General features: G+C 47.7%; 1 protein-coding gene across 1 annotated transcript; it reads right to left on the reverse strand.

Moving 5' to 3' along the window:
* Positions 1–3,584: 3,584 nt before the first annotated feature.
* On the reverse strand, positions 3,585–9,302 carry LOC124705420. The gene is made up of 7 exons (XM_047237147.1): positions 7,547–9,302; positions 6,957–7,012; positions 6,499–6,774; positions 6,001–6,237; positions 5,753–5,872; positions 5,508–5,636; positions 3,585–4,362 (listed from the first exon to the last, which is right to left on the reverse strand). The coding sequence occupies exons 1-7, from the start codon at positions 9,174–9,176 to the stop codon at positions 4,342–4,344; spliced, it is 2,469 nt and encodes an 822-aa protein (XP_047093103.1). The 5' UTR covers positions 9,177–9,302; the 3' UTR covers positions 3,585–4,341.
* Positions 9,303–10,399: the final 1,097 nt, after the last annotated feature.

A 10,399-nucleotide genomic window follows, 5' to 3' on the forward strand; every position in this document is an offset into this window, starting at 1 on the left:
TGACGTAACATGAATAAAACATATGCTGTACTCGGTCATCTTACATTTCTGGGCTAAAATGAGGACAGACATCTCGAAACGAAACTGAGAGTTGCTACGATGTTAACCTAGCAGGTGTTATCCTGGATACATTTCTGGGCTCGTCAGATCATAGATCATACGCAACACCCCAGCAAACGGCCAAGCTGAGGATCAATTCCCCATACCTCGCTGACAATGATGTCCTTTTGCTGTAGACCTAAATTACTCGCATTATCACCTCTCCCTGGCCGTCCTTCTGACTTCGCAATCTCCTCTTGTCTCTTTCAGAGATCATGGGTCATCTATAAACCACACACAGCGACGGGGGACCGGGCCGGCGAGCTTTCATATGTATTTTGTTCTATTGGTCCCGCATCTAGTTCATACGTACAATTTTCCTGGCTCTCAGCCGCTTACATTGGTACCGCGTATATCTTCTCGGATCCTACCCACTACACCGCAAGTCTATCAACGCCGTATACATACATACATAATGCACGTGTATCCACTATACTACACTACACAAGGGTTGTCCACGCCGTATAAACATACGAGCACGTATATCTTGTTTAGATACGCTTATCCGCTACGCTACAAGTATTTGATATTTTGATGCAAGCGACGATCTAACTTGATCGTGTGGCACCCCATTTTTGCAACTGTTTAGATTCAAATACTCAAACCATGTGACCGCAGTGATGGCGGAAGCAGGGAATGACGACAATTGTCTCACGGTGCGTTTTGCATAGGCACGGTTTCATACACTAGCAGATACAACCAAAAGTTCCAAAGAGGTAGGCACAAAAGACGCATATGGATGAAGGAAATTATACAAACCAGGACTCAACCTTGAGACCCTGAGCTCTGATTTTATTTTTTCCCTGAACTGAAGGTTCTGCCTTCAGCTTCTACATCTAAATGATGCACATAACTTCTTTTATTAAAATTATTCAACGAAACCATACAAGGATAATATAAAGATCAAACTGAAGCCACCTCACTAACGACATATGTCGCAACACCTACAAGCTTGATGAAGGGGGTGGCCGTGTCAAGACCTCATGCCCGGACCTCACCAACACACATCATCAGAAAACCGGAAACCTCACCAAAACGCCATATAGCGAGTTGGGAACTCAAACCGGTCTAGCAAACCCTGAATGCATACAACTGGTCCATTGCACACACTCAAGGAGTTGTTGCCACCACCTTCCGCTAATCCATCTTTAGGATAGATCAACACATTGAACTTGTCGGGCCTGTCATCGATGTCATCATGGCGCCAGACGCCGCCACTACCCTGCATGAGTCCATCAAGCCACGTTCATCTCACCGAGACCCCGCTGCACCATGCCACCAAGACTCGAAAACTTTGATGAGGTAGATGCAAACCGCTCCGCCTAAGAGCCCCTCCAGCCAGCATTAGCTTCAAAACGATGCCCTCATGAGGGAAAACAACGCCACATGTCGTCATCAGCCGATCCGGGAGACCCACATCTAGGGTTTCCCCTGGAACTGCCCATACAAGGAGACGAGAATCGATCGCAACAAAGAAACTCCTAGATGATGCCTTTATGGAGGGCATGACGCTGAGAGCGCCACCATCGATTGATCCAAAGATCTAGGGTTTCCCTGGAGACTGTACTTTGTGCAAGACCGCCACGTCCCACGATGTCCAGCGCCACGATGGCCTCCACCACCAGGGAAGGCGTTGACAACGAGGCCAAGGGAGACGACCAACCCTTTAAGGGAGGAGCAGTACCACCACCAAAACCAGGGCCGCCACCCTGGGTACCACCCTCCACCGCTGAAATGTCGGAGGGATGCCTTCCTCCATGTAGCACCAGTCCCCCACGCGCCGCTCCGCGTGGGTGAACCTCCTTGTCGTGGTACTCGGTCAGCACCACGCCCAGACAACATGCGCATGGGGAGGGGAGTCCCTGCCGCCAACGACGACCAGGCTTTGTCTGGTTGCGCCCCATGGTGGCGGCGAGGGAGGAGGAGGTGGGACGGAGGGGACTGGTCGTCGGGGATCTAGCCCCACCCCACCCCCCACCAAATCAAACTTAATGAGTAGGTAAAACAACCAAAAGTTTGAAATTGATGGAAAGAGATAGTCAATCCACATGTACACACATCAATATCCCTCCTCTCGCGTGTGACTGGAGAAAAGAAAATCAACATATGGTGCTTACTAGTGTTGTTAGGTCAGACTTGAAGTTCCAGTGCATCTATGAGTTCTTTTTCGCGAAAACATAAAAGACTTGCGTTTCGATACATTGATAGATAGAAAGAAAGTTATATGTACATGCCCGGAAAAAGGACAACCACCCCACACTACAACTCGACCCAAGAAAAGAGAAACCGTAGTCTAGGGGAGGAGTTGGCGGACACCCGGGCTCCCGCGTCCGCCTATTGCCGCGCCTCGGTCTTGATGCCGTTGAGCAATGAAGACACCGAAGGCTGTGCGTTGTCGAAGATCGCAGCATTCCGGTGTTTCCAGATCCACCACGTCGTGAGCATGATTATCGGCGAAATACCTTTGCGCAGCTGGCGAGGGGCGGTCCGCACCACCAGCGACCACCACTCCGCGAAGTCGCCCTCCAAAGAAGGAGTCCCCGATATGGATCGGATCCACGAGAGGACCTCATACCAGACCGTCCTAGAGAATGGGCACCCAGTGAGTAGATGCGTCATGGTCTCCACGGACTGATCACAAAATGGGCATCTGGGCGTATGTGGTAGGCCACGACGCGCCAGCCTCTCACCCGTCCAACACCTATCAAGACAGGCCAGCCATGATGCATGTGGCGCATCTATGAGTTCTTGTCTCAGTTTCGTCTAGAGTTTGAGTCCTGACGTGCTTAGTTGCTTGATTGGTGCCGTATTCATATCTTGGATGTGCTATTCGAGTTTTGTCCTGAGTAGAACTGTAATAGGAACGTAACAGTAATGATGCGTATGAAGTACGGGCTATAATTTGGCTTTCAGTACGGGCTATAAGCTGAGCATCATCGGGAGACATGAAAAAATGTGTGTCGGAGAGGTGCACGAACCTGGCCGTGGAGGGGACAGGGCGATACGGCCACAGTTCCTTCGTTCCGGGCAGTGGGGTGCGCACGTGTCGGGTGCCGAACCTGTGCCAGCGGTGTGGGTTTTGGAGCCATCGGAGAAGGGTCGGCATCGGCCGGCGAAGCGTCAAGGATACTGTGCCGCCATCCTACGATGTTGCCGGAGCTAGCCCGTCGCCGTCGTGCCTTGTGCGTGCCCCGGGTCCCTCCCTCCCCATGCGTGAGCAGCGTTTAGGAACTCTTTCTTTTGTGCTGGGAGCTCGGAACGCCGGGCAACGAGACAACCGTGGCGATTGTGATCTCTGGACTCTGCCAATGCGACAATGGGGTGGGATGCCTCGTGGCCGCGACCCGAGCTGCTTCTTTGGCCGCTATCTGACCAGTAGTCAACGTGTTAACTGTTAAACTCGACCTGCTAGGTCGCCATCTGATCAATAACCAACCTTGAGTAGACTTTCACAAGTTGCATTGCAACTTGGTTAATGTTTCGAATACAAATTATTTGCTTGTGCACATGAAAATCGAATAATCTTGAAGCACCAAAGCGCAGTCACGGTTGTCGAATTATGGGGAATTATCCTAATCCACCACGGTGGCAGACGCAGCCTGGCCGTGCATTCGTTGTGTTGTTTGCAAAAAATTGCAACGCACATACTATCATGGTAAACATCCATGATTTTCCGGAACATATTCACAGACCAGAGAGCAACCCCGGGTTGTCCATGTTCTTGATTTGTCAAACCACAGCAAACGTGTTGAGCTATTTCATATCTTAAGAGAAAGATCGTACGGTTCTATTTACTTTTGAGTAATGATGATGTGCTCAGCTTGGAGAACTCTGTCCCTCTAGCATGGTGTTTCGATACTGCTGGTATCAGTATTCTCTTCTCCACTGCATTCTTCGAGCTAGTAGTATAGTTTCCGAGAAGCAACGGGAGAACTGAGGAGGCAAATAACATGCCTGTTGTATAATTCCCAGAGGACAGCAACTTTTCGTTGGAGCTGGCTTAGAAGTTTGGCAATTCTGTCACGAATGCTTGTCCAACTTACAAACATCTAACTAGCTTTACAGTTTACTTCGAACTTTGGAGTTCACAGTACCACGCAGTTGTATCATAGTTGGTCAGAACGGCAGTATGCTATGCTTCCATATGTATTGCTTGATCATACTAACTGTAGAGTGAGCTATTCACAATATATACAGGGCAAGGCCGTGAACCGACAGTGAGTAGTCGCTCCTGATGTAGATTTAAGACCCCTTGTTGTATACCTGGTGAAAAATATGAAAAGCACCAGCATTTAGTGGTATGAACTTTTGAAATATGAAAAACACCAGCTTTTGGTGGTTTAGACTTTGAAGTGTACCCGAATGCTCGTTTCCTTCCTGTAACATGAAGTTAAAAACAGATAGAAGTAGAACACCAGTAAGGCACAACAGCGGCAGCTAGGTTTCAAATTTTGGGTATACAGAGTTCCAAAAGTACCCCTATCTTCATCTTCACCCGTCTACTGTCTGCCGGCTGAAACCCATCATCATCGATAGCTCCCCGTAGCTCTGCATGCCTCCATCGACTACTATTCTAACAGGGAAATGCAGCTGCAAACAGATGGGCTGTTTGCCTGTTGGGCTGGCTGGTATCTAAATGGGTGTATGGGGAGTTAGAGAATATGAAGTGGTCTGCTTGGCTGAATGCAGGACCTAATGCACATTCAAAATTAGTGAACGTATTTTACAGGATTTATACATATATAATTGATTCTGCCGGCGAGGAATAGTGGGTGTACACCATGCACTGTTGTAGCTCTGCTCATGAGGCTCAAGATAGATGCCCTTTCAGGAAAACATGATTAGCACTGAGCATTTCATTTCTAGAAACCGAACTCTGGGTTTCTCGATGAGATCAATAAGAACCTAGTGTTTTCCCAGCAGAAAGATTACTCTTTAGCATGCTGGAAGTAATAATTATGGTGGATTGATCTATAGAAAGTACCATAATAAATAAAGACGTAATCAGGTAGAGATAGAAACGACTCCAACGAACATGTGCTTATAATTAAGTGTCAAATAACCGGAAAAAAACTACACATGTAAATTCGTGTCTTCTATATGCCTGCATATTTTCATGGGGAAATGAGCATTTTAGCACCCTACGCGAGAAACCAAATTCAGTGCTCTAGAATGCAAGTTTCAAGTACTAAACTAAAAAAAAAAAAATTCCACGAGGCACAAAACTGATATTTTTTCTGCAAAATTCATTATCACATAAAGGACTCTTGAGCATTTACATGTCTGATTTTTTTCAAAAAAAAATCGATTGTTTCACCCGGGTGGCCTTTGAATAAGAACAAAAAGCCAAAATGACATGGAATGGTAATGATGTACAAATTTATACCAAAAGAGAATAATATATATACCTTAATTTCCCTGTTAGAAAGTCCAACTATCAGCCTCTCATCCCAGTACAAAATTGAAGTTACAACTGAATCGCAAGCGATGGAAGCAACATCTCTAATTTCTACATCAGACTCATCGTCTAATAATTCCTATAAGAGTTGACCAAGAAAAAATGCAAGGCACCAAATATGGGTTAATGATAGGAAGCTTTAAGGTCATTTCTGAGAAGCTCTAAGGGCAGAGAATATTTGTTAGCAATGCATACCTGAATATTTATGACTTTATCCATTCCACCCGTATAGAGCCATTTACCATTCAATTTGACAGCATAAATGGAACCATTTTGAAGTTTTTCTGATTTAACAATGACATCATCCTTCCAGATCTGATTTAGAAAATAAACATGTTTTTTTCTATGTTAAAACCGAGTGCAATGAAAGATTTATAACACATCATATGGTTAAAATGTAACACAATTCTATATAGTGATTCATGATAGAGATATAGTGAAACCTTCAAACTGCCACTTTCATATGATGAAACAACATAATTAGCTTCTGTTGCAATTGACAACACAGGGGCTAAGTTTCCTGGTGTATCATCTTCCAGTACAGACAGCGGGCTGTGATCAGTGAGCCACCATGAACGAATAGTACCATCCCAACTTCCACTATAAAGAATACCGCTAGCAACTGCAAGGCAAGACACGGTTGATTTGTGGCCTGTCATAGTGCACCGAAGTGAATAATCCTGCCAAAGAGGGATAGTGAATTAATTCCATAACATGACGGATTAGAAAAATCAATAACACTTTGTGAGTGCCAAAAAATGCATGCTTGCTATTCAGGTAAAGACTTGATGATCCAATAGAGTGGTGGAAACCATTTTGGAACTGAAACCCAGAACTTGTTTCCAATGTCTAAATATAAAATGTTAACACAGCCCAACCAACAACCCTCTTTCAATCCCCATATGGTGACCTAACAAAACAGGTCAGCTTAGCATCTTTACCTCGAGAGACCAAGCCTTAATAGTTTTGTCTTTGCTGCCAGTATACAGATAACCGGTTCCAGAAACAGCCAAACAGTGAACACCTCGATATATCCAATCATTATGTTCATACCATTTATGCAAAGGTTCCTCGTTGACAGAGGAATCAACATGCCAGACAAAAATTCCACTACCACTGTCTGCACTTATACAAAGGGACTGGTTATCATTGTCAACAACAACAACTGCTGTGATTTTGTGTTCATGACCCTTCAAAGTCTGCACATGAGATAGGTCCTGTAAACAGAAGTCCAGAACCAATACAAGTCAGAACAAATCAGCTAATTCTATGATAACGGATCTGTTTTCTGTATGCTACAGAGATTTGTTATTACAAGAAAAGCATGTTATTTACTTCAAGATGCCACTTAAATATTAACAGGTTATCAAGAGAAGAGGGTGCACTGGCAGTTTCATACCTGCAGTGACCATACGTTGATTGTTTTGTCATACGAACAGCTAAATAAAAATCCGCCTGCAATACAGTAAAGGACTATCAACAGGATTACTTCACCAATATTTCTTGTCCAGCGCATAAGAAAAACCCACTAGCATGATAAAGTGTGATGGCAACGTGGACAGAAATGAAATGACATAATCTCGAAGATGAAAGCATTGTAAAATTCTGGAAAGTAAGGCATCACGCTGTGAACTGAGATAATCTACCACGAACTGCAACAAAATAGTTAGGTACAATTATGCAAATCTTTTTAGTTTCGGCATAATTGAACATTAAAATTTCAGCAAAGCATTTTCTTAATACTTCTTCTGTATGAAATTTCAAGTTAGAACTATGCTCTCTATTCTTCTGGACATTTTGAGCTTCAGGTTGAAAATTTGAAGGGTGCAAAGTTAAAACTATAACTCTATGTAGACCAGATCATCATTTACTTTCAGATTTTTTCATATTGCTTTGGGTGCTAAACAACAATGCTTTGCATGCTTGTACTAAGTTATGGTATGACAGGATATGCCTGCAGTAATGAAAAAGTATCTCTTGTGTTTATACCTCCAATGGCTAATCCTGTGACACAGTCACGGTGAGCAAGCAGAGTTGAAGATTTAAACACGCCATCACGCTGTACCTCATCTACTCCTTCTTTGCAAACAGACTCATTGTTTGTACAACCACCGTTGGTTTCATCATCTGGAGTTGAACTATTGTCATCAGAACCTCGAGAGGCCTGGATTTTACCATCTGACTCAACAGCTGGGCCAGAGCACATTGAGGACAACTCCCCAAGGAGCAAACACCTGAAACTCTTCTGAGCTACAACATCGTCAGCAGCAGCCAAAGCATCACCAGAAGATTTCATACACGAGCCTCTGATACACTTCCAAACATCAGCAATTTCCGGACGGTCTTCTGGTTCATAGCTCAAGCATGACACCGTAATTGCAGCCAATGGTTCCAGCTGTGTACCAATCAATGCAGCCTCAAGCCTTGTAAGCACTTCCCCCTGCCAATCATCATGAGATCCATCAGAATTCCACCCTGCCGCAAGCTGCTCATCTCCGGTAACAAGCGCCACCAATATACAGCCCAGCAACCAAACATCTGAACTACACCCTACCAAGCCATCGAAATCGCGGCTGCGCATCCTTGCGGCGTCGCTGAGAACTGCCGAAATCTCGGGAGCAACCAAAGCTCCATCCTTGGATAAGCAAGCCCCTGCCCGGACTCCGCGGCACAAGGCCAACACCTCGTTCAGGTCCAGCAGGCAGCGCCCGCAGGGGTCAGCGCGGAAGCAGTCCAGCCGGAGGCACCCCAGCACCAGCCCCTCGCCGTGCAACCCCATGAGGGCTTCGCACACATCCGTTCCAACAGCTCTGATCCGGGGTACCATTTCCAGTTGGTCGCTACTCTCGTCCAGCGAGTGGGGAATTCTTGGAGTGTGCCGTTCAGAGACTAGCCATAGTGTTGGCACCTCCGGTCCCATCCAGGCGCCGTAAACCCTGCACACCCGCCGCGCCAATCGCGCCGACGCGGCCACCAGATCGAGCATCTCCTCCCTCGCCGCGCCGCTCAGCGCGGCGATGGCGGCGACCACCCGGGATCCGTGGCTGGGCCGGTAGAAGGCGGCCTCCTGCGACGGTTTCCCCGCAGCGGGGACTTCGACCGGGAGGAGGCTGACGGGGTGGCCCTGCGAGCAGAACCAGGGGGCGCCGAGGTCGGTGGCGATCGATCCGAGCAGGAGGCCGGCGCGGGTGGGACCTGGCGGCGCGGATTGGAGCGGGGAGGCGGGCTCGGGGAGGATGGCGTGGCGGAAGCGGGCGAAGAGGCGGGAGTGGGCGGCGTGGAGAGGGAGAGGGAGGGGACGCGGCGCGGAGGCGGCGTGAGCTGGGGGAGGGTTGGGGAGGGAGGGGAGAAGGGAGAGGAGGGCGAGGTTTCTGGGGAGGGAGGAGGCGCCGAGGGCGCGGGAGAAGGGCACGCACTGGGAGCAGAGCGGGCAGCGGAGGGAGGCGGCGGCGGCCGGCGACGCGGAGGCGGGCGGGAGGGAGGAGATGCAGGAGCCGCAGAGGGAGTGGCCACACGGGAGGACGCGCGGCACGACGGAGGCGTCGTCGAAGGGGGAGAGGCACACCGGGCACTCGGGCGGCTCCGCTTCCGGCGGTGGAGGCGACGAGGCGCTCGCCATGGCCGTCGCTTCTGCTCGGATTTCCACTGGGTCGGGGGTAGCTTTCCTTGCCGGAGCTTGCCCGCCGTGAAGGAGGTGGGGCGTGGCCGGCCGCCTACTCGGAACAGTTCGTTATGACAGGGCGTGGGAACTGGGAGCTATAGGATGGTCCGTTCAAAGCTGCAGAACAAGCCAAGAATTTTTTGCATACCAAAGAGTTAAATTCCTGCCATCTCAAACAAGGAATTGAACTGGAATTTTCTGAACGTGACTACGCATCCACAAGATGTAAAAAGTTGCTGACATGGAGCATAAAATATGGATTGCAAATTTGTGCTAGTAGCATGGTAATTTTTTAAGCATAAGTTAAATGCTCATCTTTAAATTAATAAAACCAAAACGGCGTAAGATCCAAGGATGTTGTTGAACAGCTTACAACACCACTCACAACCAAAACACACAAAAGAGCAACGTTAAGACGACGAAGTCCTCCGAGTTTGAACGCCTAAACAGAAGCACACTAGTAGCAGCAAAACAGCTACACAACTTGAAGGCATCACAAGGGATCAACTTTAGATGCCTAAGGAAACTCAACAACCTTCGCCATCGCCGAAGAGGGATTGACAAGGGTGCTCCTCGGCAATGCCCACCTTTTGGACTTAGTTTGACGGAATCCTGCAGGTTGATACGAGACATCGGATACCAAATAGATAGGGAGGGAGATTTACCCAGGTTCGGGCCCTCGATGAGGTAAAACCCTTACTTCCTGCTTGTCTTTGTCTGATCTTGATTATCGAATATATCGGATTACAATGGGGTAGCCGACATGCTAAGGTTTCTAATGGCCTAGCTCTAGACTTGCGATGAATCTACTTTTGTGTTTTTGTGTACCTCGGCAGACTCTCTCCTAGCCCTTATATTGCAGGCCAGGTCTCGCGAGTTCTGTCCGGGTTCAACTATGTTACAAAGAGTTCTATGTCTAAACTTTTCTTGTCTATTGTCTTTTTGCCTTGTTCATCAAGAATCCTTCTTTTGAACCGACGTATCGATCCACCTTGGTTAGTAGATGATCTTCATGGGCCTCTGGTTGGGCCATAGGAGGTAACATAATATTTATTACCCGAAGGGTAATGCCCACATCAAGAAGCCTACCCCTCGCCCTGGCTCGAAGAGCGCTGGACCGTCAGACGTAGGAGACGTTCACCCTAGAACAAGGAGTTGTGCCATCCAAGAGGCCACCAAGA

Source organism: Lolium rigidum, chromosome 4, assembly GCF_022539505.1.
Source record: "Lolium rigidum isolate FL_2022 chromosome 4, APGP_CSIRO_Lrig_0.1, whole genome shotgun sequence".
Classification (NCBI taxonomy): Eukaryota; Viridiplantae; Streptophyta; class Magnoliopsida; order Poales; family Poaceae; genus Lolium; species Lolium rigidum.